Source organism: Biomphalaria glabrata, chromosome 13 (genome assembly GCF_947242115.1).
Source record: "Biomphalaria glabrata chromosome 13, xgBioGlab47.1, whole genome shotgun sequence".
NCBI classification, from domain to species: Eukaryota; Metazoa; Mollusca; class Gastropoda; family Planorbidae; genus Biomphalaria; species Biomphalaria glabrata.
In genome coordinates, this window is record NC_074723.1 from 4540868 (window position 1) to 4567836 (window position 26969).

The window sequence follows — 26969 nt, forward strand, 5'->3', positions numbered from 1 at the left end:
ATTTATTTATTTTTTTTTTTAAACTGCCATAAAGTGTCTAAATCGTAAATAAGAAACTTTTATCAGCTATTGCTTTTTATTTTAGACTTACCAAAATTACTTTTCAGTAGTAGTGATTTTTTTTTTTTGGTTAAATGTTGAAGACTTTATTATAGTCTGGTTTATACAGATCTAGTATGTACTCTATATTATTTTATCTTATGAAATGTGGTGCAGTAAGTAAAAAAAAATTAGTGGGAAGTAGGCAAGTGGGAAAAATTGAAACAATAGTTGTTTAAATAAGCATTTTTATAGTTGCTTATATGAGCATTTTTAATCAATAGTTGTTTATATAAGCATTTTTAATCAGTACAAATAAAAAAAAAAACACCAAAAAACATTAAATTCATACACTGAACACTATCAAGTCTTATAATTTCCATATAGCAGTGAAAATGAATGGCCCAGACAATGATTTAATTTAACATGATCTTTAAACATAACAGATTGACATTCAATGTCAGCTGAAATATTTCTCCAGTAGAAAAGTTATGTTCTTAGCAAAGCTTTTACTCTCAGTGCTAACAGGAAACTGGAAAAGAATATGAAAAAAATGCATTAATTCAATTAGTATGACAGAAACCAATTTTATATCATAGATGTTTAGGTATTTGAAATTATATGAATTTTTTTTTTTTTACTCATATATATTCTCACCTATAAAAATCAACAAATTATTTTGATAGACATACTTCTTGAATACTTGTCTTAAATAATCATGCGAAAGCCAGTACTAAAAGCTCAAACTGGGTGGATGTGGTTAAAGTGGAGCTAGTTCCACATTTTTTTTGTTTAAAGTTTTGGGTTAAAAAAAAAGACTTCAGCACTCACAACTCAAAAGTTAAGAAAGCAGGATATCTAGTCAGAACTATGAAAAGATTAAAACCTAGATAAAATAAAAAATCACTAATTCCTTTCGATGTCTATTCTGTATTTTGATATCTATTTTACTCTTTCCAGTTAATAACATTTTCTTTTCAAACAGTTGCTTATTAATAATGCAGCTTAATAACACTATTTCCATGAACTCTAAAAACTATAACCTATAAAACATTTGCTCTAATACTGTACAGTTTTTCTATATTTAAAAAAAAAAAAAATCACCTTAAAGGGAGCAAACTCAGGCCCAGGTGGAGTCAGCTGTGTTGGGGAGTAGGTACAATTTAAAGTATACCATAATGCATCTGGCTCCAGGAGACAGAAATAATAAAAGGAATCCAGTGCAGCCTGAAGAACAAACGATATTGTAAAAACATTGAAAATGTAAAACATAAATAGCAAAATTCAGTCATGTGTTTCAACCTGTTATAGACTAACTAATTGAATATCCTGAACTATTCATGAAAAACAAAAAAGAAATCTAAAAAAAATGGAAGAATGCTTATTAGAAAGGAGGAGGAATTGACATGGAGCTAGAAAACCCACCCTGTAAAATTGTAGTGGATATGGCAAACTTTGAAGAAATCTGGTCCTAATAGGACCACATTCCACATCAAGTCCAATGCTTGATTCATAGCAAGCTCTTCAATACCAAGAAACCAACCCTAATTGGATAACATGGCATCCATCGAATTTTTTTAGAAGACCTAAAATCCAGTTGGGAAGAGGATGTTGGGTGTCGCCTATGACCTATTTCTGTGGAGAGCGCTTGCCACCTTATAAGCGGAACTGAGTGGACATAAAGTGTGTCAAAGAAAATTACTTCTGGTAATTTCTGGAATCTTAAAAGTTAATCATTTTTTAAAATAAAAAAAACCTCTTACCCCCTTAAAAACATTTTATGAATAGATATCATTAAAACCCCCCCAAAAAAACAAAGAAAAGGTAATTAATTACCTGTTGTAAACTTTGAGGCTGACGGTCACTTAGATATGGTAAACAAATGTTGACTAGGGCACTCAAGTCATTCCCTTCTAACTGGAGCTGAAATGAATATGTTATACACTGTAGCAATGAAATATCTGTGTTTTATAGCAATGAAAATTCATGCTGAAAAATTTCTGTTGCGATTACTGACAATAAAATCCTCGTTTGATGCTTACATTATGAGCAAGCTCTCCGAGAGATGACAGCACACACAGCTGTAGCTTGTAGTTGCTAGAGTACAGGTACTGGGACCTACTATCAAAACTAAAAACAAGAAACAAATACAAAAAAATTAAATAAAAATAAAATTAATCTTTATTATTCATGAGGATATTTATCATTACACATAATAATACATTATAACAGCAAAGGAGTTATATAATAGCAGATTTAATATATGTTAGTACCTCAGTTTTTCTTAAACCTTACTTGTAAAATTAACATCAAAAAGTTGGATTTTATTCAATAATTTGATTTGTCAAGGGAACAAAAAATAAAAGGAGTACAAATGGCATGTTAAGCTGAATGAATAAAAAAGTTTTTGATCAACTTTAATAGGAAGGAAGTTTGAAAGCAAGGTTTTGTTAAGTGTAACATGATTCAAAATAAAATATTATGACTGCAATAGTCCAGTGCAGCCAAGAATTTTCCTGCTAATAAAGTTAGCTCTGGAGGCTTGGTGGCTTCCAAATCAATGGTCCAAGGTTCAAATCCTCAGATTTTTAATTTCGGAAACTTTAGGGTGCCTCGGAATCCACCCAGCTTTAATGGGTACCTGACATTAGGCAAAAGTAAAAGCGGTTGTCTTGCTGACCACATGACACCCTTCTTAACTATGGGCCACAGAAATAGATGACCTTTACATCATCTGCCCTATAGATCACAAGGTCTGAAAAGGGAACTTTACCTTTAACTTTACTAAGTTAGCTATTATGAAAATCTGTTAGGTACAAATTCTAGAAAATTGAAAAATAATCCAGTGCATACAAGAACACTCACACTACTAAAGTAAGCTGTTATGAAAGTCTGTAGGATATCTAGATCTAGAAGATTTAAAAATAAAAGTATTTTTATTGATAATACTTCATAAGATACCCCAACCTGCAAGTCAAAGGAACACCACATAAGCAATGGATAAATGCAGTAAAAGTAATATTTATTAAAAAATGCTAACTTCATGACTCAAAAATGGAAATGTTACCACCCTGCTACCCCACGGTCACTTAATAATATTGATAGACAATAAGCAACCTGATCTTGGCTTGTTTCTCCATGTAGGATGATATCCCTGGAACAATCTCTTTCATTATTCTCAGGCGCATAAAATCTCCACTGAGCTTTGATAAAATTAATAAAGTTTTTAAAGCCTGTAAAAAAAACAAACAACAATTAACTAGTAACTGCAAAAAAAAAAACCTTTATGGAATTGCTTAAAAGTTAAAGAACCAGCTACCATTAGTTCCCCCCCCCCCATTTTATCTTATTTTTGAAACAAGCTAGATGGATATCTAAATAAAAAATTATAATAAAATAAAAAAGAGTTGTTTTTTTTTAAAATGCTTTTGCAGTTTTCAGTTATTTCTTACTGCATCTCTTGGCAATCACTCTGTCAGCTCACAACAATGAAAAAAAATATTGATGATAATTAGAGCAACAAGTTTAAATTAAATTCATACTTAAAAGGAATACAAATGTCGCGGTAATCATTTCACAAACATTCACACACACATTGGTAAGTTACATTCAATGATCATAAAAGGTGAGCAACAAGTTTATAACTTCAGAACGAGTCTAAATTGTTTTGATAATAAATATTGAATTAATAACACACTCGAAAATTTTCATTTTATATATTTTTTTATAAATAATTGTTTGAATTTAAATATTTAAAAGGCAATTCTTTATTTATGATTAACTGCACTATCTGTGGCATGTGGATGGATAATATTTAGTACTAAATAAAAGAAGAACAAACCTTGACAATTATAAATTTCTCTTCTTGCCGAAACACAGACACTAAACTAGGCCAGAGTTGATGGAGCTGGGGAAGAAGCTCTCCTGAGAGAAAGTGTTAAAAGTTAATTAAATTGTATTCTTATGTAGATTCCTGGGCTTGAATCTCAGTGAAGACTGGGATTTTGAATTTCGGGATTTTTACTGTCGCCCCTGAGTCCACCCAACTATAATGGGTACCTCACTTTAGTTGGGGAAAGTAAAGGCCATTGGTCGTTGTGCTGCCGCACGAAACCTTGCTTATTAACCGTTGACCAAAGATACAGATGACCTTAATATTACCTGCCCTATAGATCGCAAGGTCTGAAAGGGGAACTTTTTACCTATCATAGAACTTGGCTACCTATCAAGGGGGTTCTAGTTCGACACACAACTCAAGTAGAGTTGTGCTCACTGAGTGGCCAAAAGCACTCCCAGAAACTCCCTCCCCAAACTGGTCCAAAAAAGAAATTGGACCATAGCAGTACCAGCATACTTTAATGTAAAATTTATGTTACATAAAAGCTATTGAAAAAAACAACAACCTAGAACTTAGTTGTAAGCTCTTACTTTCATGATCACAGAGATCTTGACAACTTTGACATACAACATCAAGGGCCATCACTCTCAGATTTGGTTCCTTGCACAACATCAAGTTACGGACCCTTTTAAACACCTGCAGAAGATGGAAGGTGGAAGATATTTAGTAAAATTAACAGACAGACAATATTTCACCATATCTTACCTAATTTAGAATTGATAATATATTCTAACATATCAAAACACTCAAATTAAGACTAGCAGAAGAGGCCGAAAATGTATTAAAGAGTTAAATAAATTCTTGTTTACAGAATCATTATTGCTATGTTGGAAAAGTTACATCAGCTTCCATGACATGACTCGCTGTCAAGAGTCATCCTTCAAGGTACATTGAAGGGAGCATGAAGAAAGGGTCATCCAAAGAAAACCTTGAAGGACAACATAATAGAATGGACCGGTCTCTCTCTTGATATCCTACTAAGATCAACTGCTGACTGGGAAAAGTGGAGGGATTTGGTTCTGAGAACTGTCACATGAAAGTCAAAGGACAGAATAGAGAGAAACAAGGACTTAAAGTCATATAAACAAACAGAAAGTATTTCTTGACAAACTTCTACAATTGAATCCAATTAATCCTACCATTTGAGTATTTCGGTCCTAATTATTAGCTAGTCCATTAAACGAGATTTAACTGTGTTTGAGTTAAGCACCAGCATATTAAAAAAATTTAAAGCCTCCACGTCAAGATGGTTTCAATAGCGTCACAAGCTCTAATCTATTATTCACTGCAGAGATTTCCACAATTTGATAAGCAAACTAAAATAGCTGAGGAATTTCCAATCTTTATGTAGAGTAGTCTCAAGGTTGATCTGGTTGAGTCACGCAGTTGAATTTCGTGATGCTAGTGAAGAATGACTTTGTTACTTCAATAAGTTTAAGCCTTAACTAATATTAGATAAACGTATTCAGAGAAACTGCAGTGCCTTTTCGTACTACATAATGTGTTTCAACTATTTTAAGTTCAAATTTTTGTTTCACTGCCTTTGTTTTGGTGTATTGTTTTAGTATGAGCCTGAGGGAACAGATACTTTGCTCCATGCAGCGCAAAAAAAAAAGTTCCCCTTTCAGACCTTGTGATCTATAAGGCAGATGATGTAAAGGTCATATGTTTCTATGGCCCACAGTTATTGAGGGTTTCATTTGGTTAGCACAACAACCAACTGCCTTTTCCCAAACTAATGTCAGGTACCCATAAGAGCTGGGTGAACTCAGATCCAGACATTCGAAAAATGCCAGTCTTCACTGAGATTCGAACCCAGGACCCCAGTTTGGAAACAAAGCATTTTACCACTCAGCCAACATGCCTCCCTTGCAGCTCAAACAAGTCCTAATCAATGAGTAAAATGAACTTCTAGGTCTAGTTTCTGTGAACCGCTCTACCACTCCGATTTCAATAATAGGTCTAATAAAGACTATTGTATGCTTTGGCTTCATCTAAGGTATAAGCTAAAAAAAGGGTGTACTTAATGTTCCTGCAGTTAATAAATTATCTTTTTCCACAAATGAATTGATTAAAAATCACTAAATATTTACCTTACATGCTTATCAAATTCCTACTTAAATTAACAGACATTAAACACCACCACATGACTCAAAAAAAATTCTGAACAATCCCATTCATAATATTGTATAGAAGCTTTTGGCAAAAATGAAAACAACATTTATAATGATGTCACGTTCAAGTGCAGATATAGGTTCCATAACTTCTACCACCATCTCACTTGACCAATCCTCTGCAAATGCAGACTGTGACTAAGTAGTTGTTAATTACATCTTTTTTTTTTTTTTGATAATCAATGATGTTGAGATCATGTACATGATCAGAAAACAGGGATGTGCGGTTCAACCACTACCACATTTTAATTGAACTTTTTAGTTTGTAACTAAAAAAAAAATTAATTAAACTACGTACGATTCAAACAACATTATAAAATTATTATTTTTTTTCCTAATTAAACTTTGGACTTAACTGATTAGTTTTTTTAAAGTTAATCTAAACGTTTCGAGCTTTTTATTTCATGTTTGCCCATCACTACGTAGGATACACTACATCTGTGAAAGCCTGAGATAAGAGCAATGTGTGATTGTGATATGCTAAATGTAAATTGCTGGGCCTGCCAGACGCGGGCTCAATTTGGGTCAATCTGTAAAATCAGCATAAGGCCGACCCCTGAAAACCAATAATGACAAAACAAGGATAAAACCCAAAATTTACCTCTAGCACTATCTGCACATGTTTAGGAGGCTCATTCTTCCCAGGCTCCTCCTCTTCTTCTTCCATCATATCTTCCGTGTCTCCCTTCTCTTTGACCTCATTCTGTAACTGCAACATGTCAGCCTCAATGTCTTCCAGTGTCCTCTCTTGATGACTCTTACAACTCAAGTCCCTGGCATCAGCGTCAGTGAAATAGCCGTGCACTGTCATCTTGTCCTTCATGTATTCAGTCACACATGAAATCACTGCTTGATGGTCTAGAGAGTGTTCAGCCTGGATTGAGGGCTTTTCCTGGTGAACAAAATATATATTTCAAATTATACATTATTACACGAAACAAAACAAAAAAACAGCTTAGAGTTCAACTTTTCAAAAGCAACTCTAGTTGACTATGAGATTAGGAAAACAAATCTAAAATCTAATAAGAAGAAAAAATATACTGTGATTTGTACAAAAAGTAAACGAAATCAGCAAAATTATAAATAATATATACAATATTAAAAGTTTGTTTTAGAATTTTTTATATGATTTAAACGTTTCAGACATTTCTTAGAAAAGATGTCAGGTTTAGCTGCAGACAAGGTTGGAACCCAGGACCAATGTGAAGACTAGCTTGAAGCACATCCCACATGACCAGGAATTGGATATAATGTCTCTACCTTATTTTAAATGAACTATTATTGGGCTAGCACACCAAAAACCTTAAATACCATTTTTGTTATCATTAAGGGCAGGCCATTCAAATATATATATAAGATAGATATGCACCTTATATATATATATATAAAAGCTTCTATAGCCTTGCAGCTTGAATTATGCTATGAAGTGATGATTCAATATAGAACAAAACTATAATTTTGTATTATGTCAGAGGATCACAAGTTTGTAAGTCAATATATTGACTAGAATGGCAATAGTCTCCATATTTAGTTACATGTTTAACAAACTCACAAGTAAACTCTGCACTCTATCCAGAAGAAATTAATTGTAGATAAAATAAATGAGAAATGGACGAGCTCCCATCCAAATCACAAGAAAGATGATGCTTACTATAAGCTATCCCGACAAGACCAACGTCTAATCTTTCGACTCAGGACCGAACACAACAGAATGCGACAACACATGTTCCGGAAGCTCAAAATTGGAACCAGTGAAATCTGCCCATGTGGAGTATCACCAGAAAATGCCGACCACGTCCTCCAAAACTGCTCTCTCTACCAAGAGGCCCGTATAAGACATTGGCCCCAAATCACCCCAATAGAAAGAAAACTATATGGAGATCTCCCTGATTTGGAAACCACTGCGCAGTTCATCTCATGTATTGGTCTAGTCATATGAACACTCCAACATAACAATGAGAACGAAGAAGAAGTTACATGTTTAAAAAAACTATATTAAAACAAGATACATCAAAATAGATTTTTTTACACAAATTGTTTTTGGAATATTGTTTTTCTTATTGACGAATCAATGAAATATTAAATGTATCCGAAGTCAAACCTTGTCTGATGAAACTGGAGGAAACCATCTTCCTATTGCACGAACCAGTTCTAACAGGACCGGCATAAAGAGCATCAAGTGGTGGGTGTAGTTATCATCCAAACTTTCAAACAGCTGAAAGACAACAAAATTCTAAGTAACAAAAGTACAATTATAGTTGACATGTCACCCTAGCATTATAAGAGTCTACAAAAAAAATGTAAAAAAAATTTGGTCACAATGTCATGGCTTGATACATAATATACTTTTTTTATTTTGTTCTTTACAAATTGTTAAACTTATCTAAAACACAAACACTGCCAGAGACAACGGAGGTAGCAAATAGAATTTATTACTTCGACTTGGAAAATAACAAAAAAATGTGTTATGTCATTCAATCATGAGCTCTAGAACCAAATCTTGGGATGGGACTGGAAGGTTCTATATGCCAGTATTGTATCGTGGTTACTAGAACATTATATAAGGGACATAATCGTAATCAAATCAGTGGTTCCTTTAATTTATATTAACAGTTTGCCTTTTTAAATCTAGATGATTCAATATTCATTTTCAATTTTGTGATTCTACTGGGTGTGTTATTCTCATTGCATTTCTTAGTAAAACCAGTAATTTTGTTCTTGGATATGTTCTGTGATTTATTTATTTCAGAGTCTGGTTATGTTTATGAAAAAACAAAGCATAAAATCAATAATAAATGTTAAAGATACATCCAATCAAGGAAAAAATAATATTTGGCTAGTGCCAACAAGTTTGCGTATAAAAAGTTGATCACCTGTGTGATGTTGTTGCTAATCAAATACAAAAGCTCCTTTGAGCAGTAGCGCAGCATCACACAAATAGTTCTTGGGGCTCGATAGTGTTGGTCAAAGTGGCGAAGACGTTGAGATACACAAGTCACTAGATAGTCTGCATTGTCTCTGATCAGCTGATCTAAACTACTGTGAACATGTATATATATATATATATATTTTTAACATTATTATGGGATGCAATGGAAACTTTAAGGATCTATTTTATACACATTTTTAAAAAAATCAACCAAATAGTGCAGCTCTGTTTATAGCAGAAATTTATCAAAGATTTATGTCCAGTTTTTAGAAAACCAATGCTGAAACATTATTGGAGTTGATTTCAATACTGACAAGACTTGTAAATTTAAAATGACAGACAACTTCTTGTTGACAGAGGAACATTTTCTCATACATTTTTACCATAGGCCAAACTTATTAAAGGAGTAATTTGAGTGTTTCTTTCAGCAGTGCTGAGAGACTGCTACATAGATCAAATTCTTGATACAATAAATAAAGAGATGAAATAATAAAGTGCTTGGTAGAAAGTGGTGGTCTAGAATACAAGAGTATTTCATTCAACAGAAATTCATGATTTTGGAAAGACCTCTGTAAGGTTAAAAAGGTCTGATGGGGACCCAAAATTTTTCAGGTCATTTTGGTGGCAATATAATGCTCTCGATAACAATGGACTATAAAATTTTAAATCATCTGCCCAATTCTGGATGGAAAACTTTTTTTTTTAAGATTTCTAATAAGAAGACTTGGCTGTATTATTCAGCATCACAAATTAACAATGTTAAACAAAAAATCTTGACCAGCATTTGAATAAAAACAAAATAAAATAGTGGCATTTCATGCTATGGAAATTACTATAAAAAAATGTTCAAATCTCTTTGTTTTTTTCAGGCAGAAATCTTGTGTGACCATGACAAAGGTTGCAGTCATCCCTTTCAGCCTAATATCTTGCTGTATATTTCATTTCAAGGATATGATTCAAATATTTAAGATGCAGCATTTGAAAAAAGTTTGACTAACTTTATAACATTTCATGATGGAAAATACATTATTAACAAAACTAACCTATGTCCACTCGCCAAAGCTACTTCCACTAGCGATGAGTAAGCTGTGCTGCTGAGATAGAGGTTTTCATGACCTAAATTTTCAACCAGCGGGTACAGGCCCCTAATAAGATGGACTTGAAAATCTTTACCAAGTGCCTAATTAAAAAGCCAGCAATTACAATTAATAAGAAAGACTTCTCTGAAATCAAACCTCATTCAAAGTTTCAAAAAATGAACAAATGCACAAACTAACTTACAAAATTTAAGTTGAATTAAAAAACTCACAGTTGCAAATTTTCCAAGGCCTTCCATGTAAAGACAGGTCAACAATATAATCCTATTCCTGTTAGCAATGGTGATTTCTTTCTGGGAGAATGGGTCGTAACGTCCAACAATGACTAATGAGGTAGATGTGGAGGTTGGTGCTGACTGTTTGTGACAGGCAGTGATGTCACTGATAAGCTTTAAATTTGACTGGGAGAGATATTCATCAATCAACATTCTATAGCGGAAGGAAAAATTAATAAAAAATAGAAGCATTGTTAAAACTAAAAAACTACTAATATAAAATGGTATTTAAATCTATTTATAACAATCGGACTGCGAAGCCACGGGAAATACAGCATTCCTCATTTATCTTCAGACTTGAAGACAAGCCTTATTATTAATATTATATCAATCACATCTATTCAAACGTATTTACAAATACCAATGTTTAACAGCATATTGTCACCACCACTGTCAGTGAAGTATCTATTTGATAGATTATTGCTTTACACTCTGTGAAAGAGTTCTATGGCTAATGGCCTTTTACAAATCTATTTTCTAAGTGAACATTTGAAGTACAAATATTTTTTTTTAGTTGTTGAACACTGAAATTTCATCCTCATAAAGGGAACGCTTTTTTTTTTAAAATTGTGTATTTACATAAATTATATCTTTAAGTTTCATCCTTTGAAGACAGAATGAATTATCAAGTCTTGCATTGCACACTAGCTATTACAACACACATTAATTTTTGTATAAGACATTCGAAATGCTTTATAATTTAATTAGCTCCTTAAAGTAAATTTTTATTTTTTACGTTAGATCCTTTATATAAATATGAACTCTGGGATTTTATATTAATTAAGTGAATAGTAAGACATCTATGTTTTCCACACTAGACAATATTAAAAAAAAAGTAAAGTTTTCCTTTCAGACCTTGGAATCTGTGGGGCAGATGATGCAAAGGTTATCTGTTTCTGTGGCCCATGGTTAATGAGGGTGTCATGTGGCCAGCACAATGACCAACTGCCTTTACTTTTCCCCAACAAATGTCAGGCACTCATTAGAGTTCAGTGGACTCTGGGATCCCTAAAGATCCAGAACTGAAAAATCCCAGTCTTCACCATCCAGTTTGAAAGCCAAGCACTTTACTACTGGGGCACCATGCCTCCAGACAATATTTACAAAGCTCTAAAAGTAAATTTTATATTTTCTTACTTTATGACATCTTTAAGTATCTGTAGATCCTTTATCCTGCCCATTTCTTTATCTGATGAAAATTAAGAGCATCAAAATTTTAAAACTATAAATATGAAAATACAACAACAGCAATAAACAAAACAAAAAAACAGCATTACAAAAAACCCATACATCTAAGAATTATTAATTAAAAAAAAAATAATTAAAAAATATATAAATTTTTTAAAAATTTAAAAAGTACAAAAAAAGGAACTGACGACACTTTCTATGTACTCTGATAGTCATCAGCAATGACAAGTCTATGTACTCTGATGGTCATCAGCAATGACAAGTCTATGTACTCTGATGGTCATCAGCAATGACAAGTCTATGTACTCTGATGGTCATCAGCAATGACAAGTCTATGTTATTCTGATGGTCATCAGCTATGACAGTGTATTTAAACTAATCATACCTTGAAGGGAAGCCCCAAATACCATTTCATTGATGGCCAGAACAGCAGCTAATTTGTATACAACACTCTCTTGATACAGTTCCAGCATATGATCAACAAGGATGTAGATGTTACCTGGAAATGGGATCTATCATCTAAATATTTAGAAACTACTATTATGGGCTGGAAGTGTGATAGGGTGAAAGAATGACAAGCCAGGGATACAGAGCCTTGTGCTGAGTATTTAGTAAAGAAGTAAAGTACCTCTCTCAGACCTTGCGCTCTATGGGGCAGATGATTTAAAGGTCATCTGTTTCTATGGCCCATAGTTAATAAGGACATCACATGGCCAGCACATTGACCAACCGCCTTTACTTTTCCACAATTATTGTCAGGTACCCTTTAAAGTTGGGTTGACTCAGAGGCGCTCTAGAGATCCGATATAAAAAAATCTAAGTCTTCACTAGGATTCGAATCCGGTACAGAAACCAATTGCTTTACTACTCTTACTACTCAGCCACCATGCCTCTGCTCAATATTTAATAATCTTAAAAACAATTCATGAAAAAAAAAAGCATTTATGGGCAATGATGTGATTATGTGATTCTATGAAAGTGAGTATTTTAATTATGACAAAAACGTATTCTGTAAAGATAAATATTTTTTCTTATCGAATCTTTCTACAAGAAATATCATAAAGTAAAATAAATCTTCTTTCTATTTTAAAGTTATAAATAATTTGCCTTTTTAATTTATTAAACAGAAAAACACATATTTCTTACAATAAAAAAATGATTTACACATATTTATATGATTGATCATGGTTGCTGAATTGTAAAGCGATTGGCTTCTGAACCAAGGTGTCCTGATTTCAGATCTGGGTGAAGACGGATTTTAAATTTCAAGAATTTAGGACACCCCTGAGTCCACCCACCTCTAGTGGGTATGACATTAACTGGGGAAAGTAAGGGCAGTAGGTCATTGTGCTAGTCACATCTGCTCTATAGATTGCACTGACTGAAAGGGGTACTTTATACTGAATTTATAGATCATTGATCAACATTTGATAAATGAAAAAAGATTGAAAGATTGTTAAAAAAGAAAAACTAGTTTGAAAAATTGATTTTCAATACATAAAGTAGTTTGAGTTTTAATGACGAAAGGGTTTTATTATGTGTGTCCAAGAGAGGAAGTTTTTGGTTGTTACGCTATTTCTTAGTTTACTATGATTATTACCTTTACCTATCCCTTAGTCTGGTTGGTGCACCAAGCAAGATTTGTCGACCGGAGAATGGAGAAAGACTATGACTATAGCATTTGTCAAAAAAAAAAAAGTGCGTATAAATCTATAAACTGTCATAATCTTTCATTGTTACAGAAATGGCAAAGACTGAACAAAGAGATAATCTAACATGTGGCCCATTCTCTAACATGTGTCCCATTCTCTAACATGTGGCCCATTCACTAACATGTGGCCCATTCTCTAACGTGTGGCCCATTCTCTAACGTGTGGCTCATTCTCTAACGTGTGGCCCATTCTCTAACGTGTGGCCCATTCTCTAACATGTGGCCCATTCTCAATGACCACACTGAACCAAATCCAACAGGATATTCAACACTTATCTGGGAAGAGGCTGAGGAAGTCCCACGAGACTGATCACTGTGAGAGAGCTTCGCCACATTATGCACCAAACAGTGCGGGAGGATCCAAGTCTAAGTCTATAAAATTAGTATATTTGAATTTTGAACACAGACACTGTAGATTTCGTTTGATGTAGTATTATTATCTATTTTATAAGTAGATAAAATTTTTATCCACCTTTTAACCATGTTAATTAAAAACTAGTTTACATGCTAACCATTCTAGGCAGCAATAGCACTTAAAAGAAATGAACTTTAGTTTTTTTTTTAAATAATGAATACAAACTACAAGCAAAAAAGTACAGTGAATTAATACCATATTGTCCAAGCAGTCTGCATACATTCATAAGTCCCTTGTACACAGCATCATCTCTGAAGTGTTTGAAGTATTTGCAAGGTCTCCAAACATGGAGGCTCCCACTTTCAGTAAAGACTTCAGGGACTGTAAAGAAAACATTGCAAATATCTTATTGAAGTGGTTCATTCACTTTTTCTTTTGAGTGACAACTCCACGCACACATTTAGATATATGTACAGGTGGTCGTCGTCAACCAACATTACCTGTATGTAAAAGTGAACCCCTTTCCTCTACAACTCTGACGTCTGTGGTTTCCATTTCCAAAACTTGAACCAGAACAAGACATAAACGTTTCAGATGAGGGGAGGAGTGGATGAACCCAGAAACGTTTGAACCTGTGGCAAAATGGTAAATGTTAACACCAGATATTAACGACCTCATGTAATTATCCATCCTACTATAATGTTAATCATACTATTTATTTTAATGTTTTTCTTCAACAATGCAGTTTAAAAATAAAATGTTAAACTTTTGCTTTACAATTATTAATGCTTTCTATTCTAACTGTAGTTAATTCAATCTTACCGAGCAATGTGATGTAGCCTTGTAAGAGATGAATCAAATGAAGTTTATTCTCTTCTTCTAAAAAAAAAAAAGATACTTCTGAATTTTTAGACTGCAAATATTCCTTAACAAAATGTTTTTACATGATTAACACATCAAATCTCAAATCATAAAGTTTTTTTTGTTGCACTTTTCAAAGTAATAGGTTCCCCTTTCAGACCTTGCAATTTATAGGGCAGAAGATGTAAAGGATCATCTGTTTCTGTGGCCCACGGTTAACGAGGGTATCAAGTGGCCAGCACACTGACCAATTGCTTTTACTTTTCCCCAACTTGTGTCAGGTACCCATTAGAGTTGGGTGGACTCCAAGGCACCCAAAAATCCTGAAATTAAAAATGCCAGTCTTCACCAGAATTCAAACCTGGGACCCCTGGTTCGGAAGCCAAGCACTTTATTGCTCAGCCACTGTGCCTCCTTTTTTCAAAGCAAATACTACAATTCTAGCTCATAAACTGAAGGATGAAACTATTATTTGTTTGTTGACTAGGTAGCCCCTTTCAGACCTCATGATCTGTGAGGACGGACGATATTAAGCTCATCTCTTTCTATAATAATAATAATAATAATCTTTATTGTCCATAAGGAAATTTGTCTAACAATCTGTGCATTACACCAAACAAAACATTATAACTATAAAAAAAAGCCAAAATGTACATTCACACCAGACTCACTCATAATTTACATGTGACAAGTTTATATCAGATTGTTTCTATTTAATGATTTGATTGCCAGGGGGAACAAAAGAGTTTTTGTGTCTGTTTGTCTTTGCTATCGGTGTCTTGTGTCTCTTTTGTGTCTTCACAAAATCCTGACCCAAAGGCTGATTTTTATTTCTAGAATCTTTTAAGTTTATATATGAATATTTGTCTAAAACAGCTGCCCAAATGGGGTTGTTTTTTGCCAATGACTGATGATGAGAAAGGGTGTCATGTGGCCAGCACAACGACCAACTGCCTTTCTTTATTTCCCCCCACATATGTCAGGCACATAGTTGAGTTGGTGGGGGTCCTCAAAATCCTGCAATCTCGAGGCGGATTTGAAGTCAAGACCCCATGGTTAGGAAGCCAAGATTTTTACCACTCAGCCAACAAACCCCTTCCAAATAGATCCCACAATATTTATATGCATAATCAGAGGCTCCAGTATTTAAAAAATTAGTATTTGATAGACTTGAATGACCTCAGTCTTCAATTATTGTTTTGATTGGGTAAGTATTTACAATTTGTAATTTACAAATTTTGGGCTCATCAACAATTGCACCAACCAATGTTTTAGGTATTATTATATTGTTTATTAGTTTATAAATATTTTTAAATATGAAGGGGCCAGTAAACTAAATATAAAGTTATTTTTTATTTACACAACATGTACTAAACAAAAAATAGGAGAAAATAAAAATTTCAATGAAACATAAATTATCCATTAGAAAAACAAAATGTCATGTAAAAAAGATCTCTCTAAAACTAACCGCAGAATTTCATCAGTCTGGGGAGTGACGCGGCCAAGTTAAAAATATTCTCCTCTAGAATCTCTGTCAGTGTTTTCTGTCCTGGTTGCCCGAGTTGACTGGCTTTGAAAGCCTCCAGTGCACTCATTGCTTTCTGGGCAACGGCTTGGTAGGAATCGTGAATGAGGCCAACTAAACTTTCTAAAAGTTTGGGAACATGATCACTCAGTGAACTGGGGGAAGGGTGGAAGAGAAAATCATAAATGAGCATTTTAGTTTATATTTAGTTCAAACCAAATTACTTTCTTTTATTATTATTATTTTTTTTTATTAGCAACTAAACTATCTTATTCTATTCCGTGGTTTTTAAACAATTAGAAAGCAATGAAAAAAGTTTTATGATCAAAGACAAACAAAACATTTGCAATAAAATTAAAATTGCCAGTGGTAAGAAAAGTTTCCTAATAGTTGTGTAGCAGAGTGTCACAAACCACTGTTTTGTTTGTAAAATGTTTTTGGAGGTTCCTTCAGAGTTGAAGACAATCTACCTAGCTCAAACCTTCCCCAGGACGACAGGGATGGCAGCAGGCAGGGTATGCACCATGACCATCGAGTCCACCCAATGACAGTCCAGTGTGCATGCGGCATGACTAGGCAGCTGAGTGGCAAAAAGGCAGCACTAAAACCTTCCAGATACACCCTCCCCTCATAAGTCCATGAAGGAGAGTACTAGAGTGCGCTGAACACAGAGGACAAGGATGTCATGTTTGTTTGTAAAATGTTTTACATGTTTCGAATGTTCCTTCAGAATTGAAGATAGTTTACTTCCTAGTTCAAACCTCCCGCAGGACAATGGGGGATGATAGTGGGCAGGGCTTGAACCCTGGACCATCGATAAATCCAAATGACAGTCCAGCGCGCAAACCGCATGACCAGGCAGCCATCCAGTATGTATACAAGAACAATTTAGTAACTTTTCCAAATAAACTCATTACTAAGCTACTCTTGCTTAAAGACATCTTATAAGATCTAATATGAATCCGAGATCTCCTAGATCTCCACTGTGGACAGAAAATAAGAACCTTTGATTAAAGCAGTCAAGAATGTCAATTGTGGACTTGGCCACCATGTATTATACTGGACAAGATCTATATTTATACCTGCTACAAGTCATTAAAAGTTGTTGAGCAAAATCCACCACAGTTTGTCTAACTCTCCAATGACTGTTGGAAACTAAACCACAGATGGCATCAATCACAGGTCCAAGATGGTTTGATGTGGATTTCACCCAGCTCTGACTTCTTTCAACATATAACGACTTCAACTGAGCATCAACAGAATCTTTTGGATCTGCAGGAAAGCAGTAATTCATTACACAAGCTTTGACAAACTTTTCAAATCAATTTTTTTTACTTCACACAAAAAAATAATTTTGCAAAAATCAAAATTACCAGTGATACTTTTTAATTGTTAAAAAAACCTCTTTTAATAATGTAGCTGATTTCCTAAATTATCTTGTTCTATGTAATACACCAATACAAACCTTTTCCTTTTTGTTTATTTTGTTCTATTTGCTCTTGAGAATTTTGCAACCATTTATCACATAAGGTCAAGGTAAGCAGACGGCAACACACAGATATGGCTTTCTAGTGGAACAATACAAAATAAATTAATATAAAAAAAAATTATCAAGTGATTAAAAATAGCTATTTATTGATTCTGCTTATTTTATAAATATTTTTTTTCTTCGAGAATACTAAGCATACTCATGATGAAAACTTGCAAGATATAGAAAAGTTGTTTAAGTTTGGTCCTTAAAAACATAGTACTGCCTAATTAATTTTAGTGAGTTAAATCTGTAGAGGAGTTAAACAGAAAACAAAAAAAAAGGACCACAAAAAATAACCACCATAAAAGTTGGGGCCATAAAGAATAACATGATTTGATCACCTGAGATGCTTTAGCCTGTTTGACATATTCTGAAGTAAATTACCTTAAATAACTAATTTACACTGGTCAAAAGTGTAAAGCTATCTAAAACTCCTGTTGAGCTGTTTTGAGATTATGACATTTAAGTGGGGGCTACATCGATTTCCAATGGTGGACAGTGATATTCATTCTATCAGTCACTATGATTGTAGTACTACAAGATTATGGATGAGTGCAGTGACAAGACTGCGCAAAACTAGTTGTGACCTGCATATTTTTCCATATCTGATGCAGACAAAGCCATTGTCGCCCAGGGTTATATTTAGTTTTTTTTTTAAAGTCTTTTTCTCCTGTCTTCTACAAGGGCTTTTCTTAGGGTCTCAAAATTAAAGTTTATCTATTTTGAAGTCTTCCATAAGTACAAAGAAATTCACTACTTTATTGTGCTGTTAGTGGTTGGCAGTTGAGTGGAGACGTTGTTGAACAATCTGTTGAATTGAAATGCTATTAATAGCAATCGTGAGTTTTTAAATGTCATAACCAACAACAGAAAGAAAAAGTATAAAATATGTTAATCCGGCCTTTTAGAACACAAAACTTTATTACATAAAGAAGTGCAAAGTCCATGTCATCAAAATCACTACAAGAGTTTTTTCTTCTTCTTGCCATTCGTTAGTCTCTCTAGTCACTAAGGAAATACCCAATTAAACCCAACTTCTACGCGTCTTACTATTGAATTATTAGAATGCTTACTGCACTATTGCGACAGTTTTATCAGCCATCTCAAAATAAAGCTGACCTACATTCATTTCTTCAATTATAATGGACAATTTCATTTGCTTTGCGATATTTTCTTTACAGTCGGAGACTCAGAGTATGAATATACTGTGTTTAGTTAATAATACAATTTGGTTTTGGCTGTAATGGAAAAATTTCTTAAACGGGGGAAGTGATGTCAAAGACTCACCACAAACACAGCCTGACCTTGGTTTGAACTTCCCGTCACTACCAGCACCATCCCTGTCACTATACCAGGCAAACAGTGAGCAAACACATCTCCCAACTTCACTGCATTCACTTCACCATCTGTATGTTGGAAATAAAATCATAAACTGTTGGGTTGGAAGTCTAATGTATTTCCTTGAAGTCATTAAATTGCCCAGTTTCATTGTTAATTAGCTTATGTGGCCAACATTAGGCCAATAATAGATTATGCATCAACTGTTTGGGACCCCTCAACTCAAGAAAACATTAAGAAACTGGAACAGACACAAAATAGAGCAGTGAGATTCATAACAAACGAATATTCGCATTAGATTAAATTTAGAGACCCTTCAGAATAGAAGACTTAAAAGTAAAGTAGCAATTAAAAAGAAAACACTGAATTATAATCTTCAAATACAAAAACTAATTAAATACTTAGAAAGACACAAAAATAAAGGCACATTGTTAGTTCCATATGCTAGAGCAAATGATCCTTCTTCCCTGGTGATATTAGAGCATGGAATAGGTTGCCTGAATCAGCCAGGAAAACAAATGACTTGGCGGAGTTTAAGTCATTGATTATAACATATATGACTAGATTGACCAAGGGACACGCATAGGACGTAATCATCTTTTTTGAAGTAACATATGTATATATATTTATAGCTTTTATATAGCGCTACTTTCATGCTTATAGCATGCTCAGAGCGCTTTGGTCCAATCTCATTTGTGGACCAGTGGGGGGGAGGGGGTATCTAGGAGTTGGTCTTCCATGCTTTCCTTTAGGCGCTCAGTAAACACAACTCTGCCCGAGTCGGGTGTCGAACCTCGAGCCCCCTTCTAGGTAGTCAAGCCAAGCCAAGTTCAAGCGCACTTAGCCTCTCGACCAAGCTTCCCATGTATTTTATAAGGTTAGAGTTTGCTGCAAGAATGATTTCAAATATTAATTTTAGCTTCCTGTATAAAAAGTAGAAAAACTGAAACATTAGTGTTTTTTTTTTGTATTTTTTAAAAATTAATTGCTAATTAAAAGCTAATATAAGCATCTTTAGAGGATTAAACAAGACTTAATACATTTTTATTAAAGGCTCAAATATTTCGACTACATACTATGAGCTCTATTTAACTAACTTAATTCAGATACAAAGTACAGTTCAATATAAGCAACTAACATTTTGTTCCTTCCTGCATAAACTGCAAGATACAGTTCAAAGCCAGTTTCTGTAATTCTCTGGACTTGTCTAGCTTGGCTATGTTGATGAGGACAGTAATTTGTTGAGCAAGAATATGAATGTAGTTAATACTGTAAAACTCAGAAAGGACACTGAAAAATAGAAATTTACACATTACTAGCTATAAATAACTGATATGTATAAGCTTATTAAAACACATATGACCGCTTAATAATAAGGCTTTTCTTCGAGTCCGAAGATTAATGAGGAATGCAGTATTTCCCATGGATATGCAGCCCCAGCTATGAACTACATATTTTGCCACATCCAGGGCAAGCATAACCATTGCCATTTGGTGGTTGTTTAAGATATTTTCGCCATCTATGTCTGTCCTCGGCAGCAGATTTTTATTTGGTCTCAAATATGTATCCTGCGGCATTTGTAAGTGACCTGCAGCTGTCTCGTTCTTATAAGCATGCAACATGAGCTCTCTTCTATGTCAGCTAAGGCAAGTTGTTGCCCAAGCTGGTCTTTAAAGCATTTCCTTGGGGCACCTCTGTTACATCACCAAAAGGACTGCTTTCGGCATAAGTTCGTCCCCATATTGGATATATATAACCATATAGAGAACAAACTAAATACAAAAAAATACTTTTATAAAATCACAAAGCTTATAGTAAGTGTAGTTGTATTAATTAGTTTGGATCAGTCATGTAATTAAATTTATAATAGATCTAGACCAACAACAATAAATCTGTGCGATAAGATATTTTTTACTAATTGTTTTTGTTTAGCACAATTTCATGCTTTTAGCTTTCTCAATACACTATGACCATTCACTTGTCTGGACCAGTTAGAAAGAGGTAGGGGGAGAAAGAAGGGGGGTATCTGGGTCATCGCTTTTTTTAATGTATTAATAAAAAAAATTAAAAAAAAAAGCAACCTGAATTCGAACTCGAGGGATACTGACTCAAGCCAATATGGTAACCATTGAGCCAGGGAGCCGGTTATGATAATAGGTTTTATAGTTATTTACATATTCATATTTTTTTTTCTACAAACAATAGAGGGGACTAATTCAACTTATACCACTTTAACAGCCAAGGAAAATTTCTTTCCTTTGTTTGAGATACAAAACAAAATAATTACCAACCAATAGTTAATTTATAAGTTGCTAATTTTTTTTTCATTGATTCTTGTGTTGTCAGGTATAAGAAATAATTGTGATAAATTTCAGCTTGATCCGAGATTGGGTGTGGGAGAAATAGCATGTACAAACTTTTTACCAGACAGAGTGAGTTGATATAAGCTTTCTGATAAATGAATCATAATAATGACACTAAGGTTACTAACAAAGCTAACTGTATGAGAAATCAAATTTTAAATAAAGCCAAACCTTACTTTTCATCACTCGCTTGCAGCATCAACATTATGGTTTTTATTAGAGCTGTTTCTGATTCTTCTGATAATTTGGCAGGGACTGAGAGAAAAAAAAGTAACATTAGTTGCTTCCCTTGCTATAAGTGCTATGACATCCTAACCAAATATTATTAATTATGATGACCCACTGAGTAATGTAGAAGTGGTGAATATATATTTTTGATAGTACGACAGCTACTGCACCAGGGGGGAAGTTGGATGACCTAAGACGTTGGATAATAAAGTGGCTGTACCTCAAAGAATTTAACTGTATATATCAATTAAATTATATATAGCTCCTCCTTCCTGATCAAAGATGAGCACATTTCTCATTTCCTATGGACTCGAATATGACTGTAAAATCCAATCCTCGCTTTAAAAAGCCGGCCGCATACATGGCATGGGTGGGTTAGGTCAGTTGCAGATGGGCCTGCTTCTTCTCTCAGCTTTTAGCTGGTTTGGCGCTCTTTCACCCTGGCAACTCTTCTTGAGTCAAATCTCAAGACTCCGAGACTCACAGCTTCACCCCATCAGGAGCGATCGAGAGCTAGTGCTTCCCAGCTGTGAAAGTCAATAGCACATTCTTTGAAGGAGCTCTTGAGAGTGTCTCTATAGTGCTTGTATTGACCTCCCTGGGAGCGCTTTCCTGCACATAACTCCCCGTACAGAAGTCATTTGGAAAGGTGATTGTCTGACATGCGGACTACATATCCCACCCATATTGTCAAGACTTTCAAGGGTATAAAATAAACAATAGATGAAAAAGAAAAATTTATTGAGTTAAAAAATAAATACAATTTCATCTTTCCAACACTGTACTAAATTACAATTTAAACCTATACATTAATTACATTGGATTACTGTGTCAGATAATGAAGTGTTGACCTATCAGGGGCAAACTGTACTGAGTTATACTAGATCTTTATGAATATAGCAATAACTGTGTCATAATGTTCTAAATAATCTAAAGAAAAGCACTTAAATAAAAAAAATTACAATTTTAAATTTGGTCAAGACTTGGAAATAGCAACTGTAAAATAAAAAAAATATTTAAAAAAAGCAGTGCAATATAATAATTCTTTCTAAATAATCTTAATTACAAAATAACTTACCTTGGAGCCGAGACTTTGATAATATTGTTAATATTGTTGTGTACAGCTGGTAAAATATCTTAATTGAGAGAACTCTAGATTTTGTAAACACTGTATAGGAAGCTTCACACAGATTTAATAATAAGGATTCAGACCTGTAAATATAATAATAGATATAAATACACAATTTTTATATTTAAACTGAACACTACCAGGTCCTGGTCCCTACACCTAACAGTCAGCTATGTCTGAGTTCCTAAGGAAAACTCTATTTCTCTTACAACTTCTCTCTACATCTGCAGATAACAGTCAGCTATGTCTGAGTTCGTAAGGCAAACTCTTCTCTTACAACCTCTCTCTACATCTGCAGATAACAGTCAGCTATGTCTGAGTTCCTAAGGCAAACTCTCCTTCTCTTACAACCTCTCTCTACATCTGCAGATAACAGTCATGTCTGAGTTCCTAAGGCAAACTCTTCTCTTACAACCTCTCTCTACATCTGCAGATAACAGTCAGCTATGTCTGAGTTCCTAAGGCAAACTCTCCTTCTCTTACAACCTCGCTCTACATCTGCAGATAACAGTCATGTCTGAGTTCCTAAGGCAAACTCTTCTCTTACAACCTCTCTCTACATCTGCAGATAACAGTCAGCTCTGAGTTCCTAAGGCAAACTCTTCTCTTACAACCTCTCTCTACATCTGCAGATAACAGTCATGTCTGAGTTCCTAATGCAAACTCTCCTCTTACAACCTCTCTCTACATCTGCAGATAACAGTCAGCTATGTCTGAGTTCCTAAGGCAAACTCTCCTTCTCTTACAACCTCGCTCTACATCTGCAGATAACAGTCATGTCTGAATTCCTAAGGCAAACTCTTCTCTTACAACCTCGCTCTACATCTGCAGATAACAGTCAGCTATGTCTGAGTTCCTAAGGCAAACTCTCCTTCTCTTACAATCTCGCTCTACATCTGCAGATAACAGTCATGTCTGAGTTCCTAAGGCAAACTCTTCTCTTACAACCTCTCTATACATCTGCAGATAACAGTCAGCTATGTCTTAGTTCCTAAGGCAAACTCTCCTCTTACAACCTCTCTCTACATCTGCAGATAACAGTCAGCTATGTCTGAGTTCCTAAGGCAAACTCCCCTCCTCTTACAACTTCTCTCACTCCACATCTAATGAAGTTCAAATTTTTCTTATCAGACAAGTTTTTAGACTCTTTCAATTGCAGTAAAACATTCTTCTTAGTGATATTGGGAAGCCTGGTGGAGAGTCTAAGCACATTTGAACTTGGCATGGCTACTTTTGAAGGAGGCTCATGGTTCAACAACCGAGTAGAACAGAGTTGTGTTTACTGAGCACCTAAAGGCAGCACGGAAAACCTTCTCCCAGATATTCCCACCCCCTCCACTGGTACACACACAAGATTGGACCATAGCGTTCTGAGCATGCTATAAGCAATATAAAAGCTATAATTTAGTTTATTATTTTATATTCTTACTCCTAAGAGTCCAAATTAACTAAAATATTGATAACTTTAGGCTTATTACAAGCCTAGACCTACCATATATGTGCCTGGCTTATGTTTGGTACAAATTTTCATAAATTTTTCATTCAAATCCACATCAATATAAACACATGGCGCAGATATTTGTAATGGCTAAATATATTGTTAATTAAGAATGGTTGGTTATTTTTAGATTCTGACAAAATTTTTTTTCATGTACTGGTCCAACACTGCTAAATAGGTACAGTGGCTTAACACCCAATTTTGAAATTAACCAAAAATAGGTACAACTTATTTTGTTGGAGTTAAGTCATTGTGTAGCCGATTGTATAATAAATTTCAGATGCAGAGGACACTTCCTTTAAAAATCTTGATAAGTTCATAATGAGATATTCCCCATTGATGAATGAGCTACTAGCATAGCAAACAAATAATTCAACAGTAATTGAAATGGCTGTGGAATTTCTCTTTGCTATTTATGAAATATCTCATAATCTAGTATGCCCAAGATATCAAAAAGCAAAAGTGGAGCTCGTTAGGACACACCCTACTCTACCAATGTTTCAAGACAGGCATTTGATTGGAATCTGCAAGGAAAGAGGAAAGTGGGCAGCCCCAAGGAATTCTGAAAGAGGTCCGTCATCAGTGAAGCTGAGGATACTGGAACGACATGGGAGCAAATTGCCTCAGGTTCCCCTGGGAGTTGACAGAATTATGTCTAGTATAGAGAAAAGCTAATTTTTGTCTAGGCAATTAAGCAAAACACAATACACTTACACATTTTTGTCTCGCAAGCCAGCTTCTAATGGGAAAATAATATAGGTCTGAAGTTCTTGGATCACCCTGACATCAATCTCCTCCAGTGCTTTGGTCAGTGCCTTTGCGTGTTGCACGGAGGGTTCTTTTAAGAGCTGGATAGTAACTGGACACAGCACATTGATTGCAGCAGCTTTCATGTCGTCTGAGCTGCTAGTAGCCATGTTGGTGAAATGTGGAATAGTTTCAGACTAATAACATTCAACACCTAAGAACAGGGAAATAGAATCTGAATTTTTTTAAAGTTACAGCCACATTTAACTTAACAAAGTTATTAACAACATTTGAGTAAGAAGCAATACCACAAGCTGCCTCATTGGATGTTAAGACAAAACAAATGCTATCTTTAAACTGCTAGGTCTGAAAATGGAAACTTTTATTTACTTTTCACTAGTAAATAATACAAAAGTATAATGAACTCACAGCTACTTGGTGTCAGAACTAGCTTAAGCTTTTGAATACAAATTTTAGTAAAATCTATTTATCAAAAGTATACAAAATATGTCAATGTTCTTTAATTACATAACATGCAAATCTATATATGCATAATACTGTTAATATTTCATGTTAATTTTACTAAGAGTCCAATATTGATCAACTTAAGCCAAAAACTATATTAAAAAGATGTTTTATATGGACGGCTGCTTGGTCATAAGGGATGCGTGTTGGACTGTTATTTGGTTGCTTCGATAGTCCAGAGTTCATTTTTATGCATAATTGCTACTTTACTTTTAAGTCTTCTATCCTAAAGGCTTTCTAAATTTAGTGATTTTACTAAATGTGTTACTCTAGTCAAATGTGAATATTCGTTTGTTATGAATCTCACTGCTCTATTTTGTGTCTGTTCCAGTTTCTTAATGTTTTCTTGAGTTGAGGGGTCCCAAACAGAGGATGCATATTCTATTATTGGCCTAACTAAGGTTAAATAACATTTTAGTTTTATGTTCTTATTTCATTTATAGAAATTTCTTTTAATAAACCCTAATGCTTTACACGCTTGTTTGATTTTTTGATAGTTTCATCAATATGGAGATTCCATGACAGTTTTTCATTTATTATAACACCTAGGTATTTTGCGTTTTTAGTCTGTGTTACTGGTTTACCATGAATAAGATAAGTGGAATTAATTTGTTTTATTTTTTTTTTTACTCTTAACAACTGACATTTTTCTGGGTGGAAAGACATGCTCCAATTTAATTCCCATTTCTGTTATTCATCTAATTCTCTTTGTAAAATATCTGTATCTTGTGTTGTTTTTATTGTTCTATATATTATGCAATCATCTGCAAATAATCTGACTTTTGTTCCTGAACTAATGCAATTTGGTAAATCATTTATGTAAATTAAAAACAGTAGTGGACCCAAGACTGTTCCTTGAGGTACACCTGAGTTTACTGTTATCGGTGTTGATTTAGAGCCATTTATTATTACAGTTTGTTCTCTCCCTATCAGAAAATCTTTACTCTAAATTCTATATTACCCTAGATCTATATTAATATACTCAGTATATACTAATGCTAATATAGATTATTCTAGATTGACATAAAATACAGATTGCCACTGAGATTCTATGTCTATGTTACTTCAAAACAGAATCTAGACTCTAGATCCAGAGTCTTGCATGAATTGAATGACTATGACTATGAATTAGAATCTATGAATAGTTATTATTATTATCTATAGTATAGTTAGTATGACTATGAATGATGAATGTGGCATATGAAAATTTTACTTTGTATTTGAAACTTGAACTTTTAACTTGTTGAAGTTCATTCAAGACTGTCATTTACATGATTTACTGTCAAAAAAGACATTCATTGATTGATAATTTGATTTTCAACTTGTTCTTTTTTTGTTGTAAAACGAGACGAGCGCGTTTGTGGAGCTTTCCAAGATGTGTGTGTGTCAAATAAACATTTGAAATGAAATTTTTTCTTAAGATCTTTTCAAATAAATTAATTAAAATTCGCGCAGCAAAAAAAAAAGATCTAGACCTAGAGTTCTAGACCCTCTAGAATCTAGACCAGTGATCCTAGTCCTAGATTCCAGAATTCGACGCATAAACAAATGAAATGAA

General features: G+C 34.1%; 1 protein-coding gene across 2 annotated transcripts; it reads right to left on the reverse strand.

Annotated features, from left to right (window-relative positions):
- Window positions 1-379: 379 nt before the first annotated feature.
- LOC106078721 (TELO2-interacting protein 1 homolog) lies at window positions 380-26969 on the reverse strand. Of its 2 annotated transcripts, none has more exons than XM_056008845.1 (26): window positions 26652-26969; window positions 24854-25100; window positions 22591-22724; window positions 21461-21539; window positions 20060-20211; window positions 18871-18989; window positions 17518-17620; window positions 17135-17324; window positions 15996-16207; window positions 14489-14545; window positions 14167-14298; window positions 13922-14047; window positions 11986-12099; window positions 11550-11601; window positions 10350-10566; window positions 10084-10220; window positions 8985-9150; window positions 8213-8326; window positions 6713-7003; window positions 4468-4573; window positions 3881-3963; window positions 3157-3272; window positions 2082-2169; window positions 1876-1962; window positions 1144-1266; window positions 380-571 (listed from the first exon to the last, which is right to left on the reverse strand). In XM_056008845.1, the coding sequence occupies exons 2-26, from the start codon at window positions 25054-25056 to the stop codon at window positions 500-502; spliced, it is 3273 nt and encodes a 1090-aa protein (XP_055864820.1). In that variant the 5' UTR covers window positions 25057-25100; window positions 26652-26969; the 3' UTR covers window positions 380-499. The 2 variants fall into 2 exon arrangements, with proteins under 2 accessions (XP_055864820.1, XP_055864819.1); XM_056008844.1 differs by having other exon boundaries at window positions 26625-26969.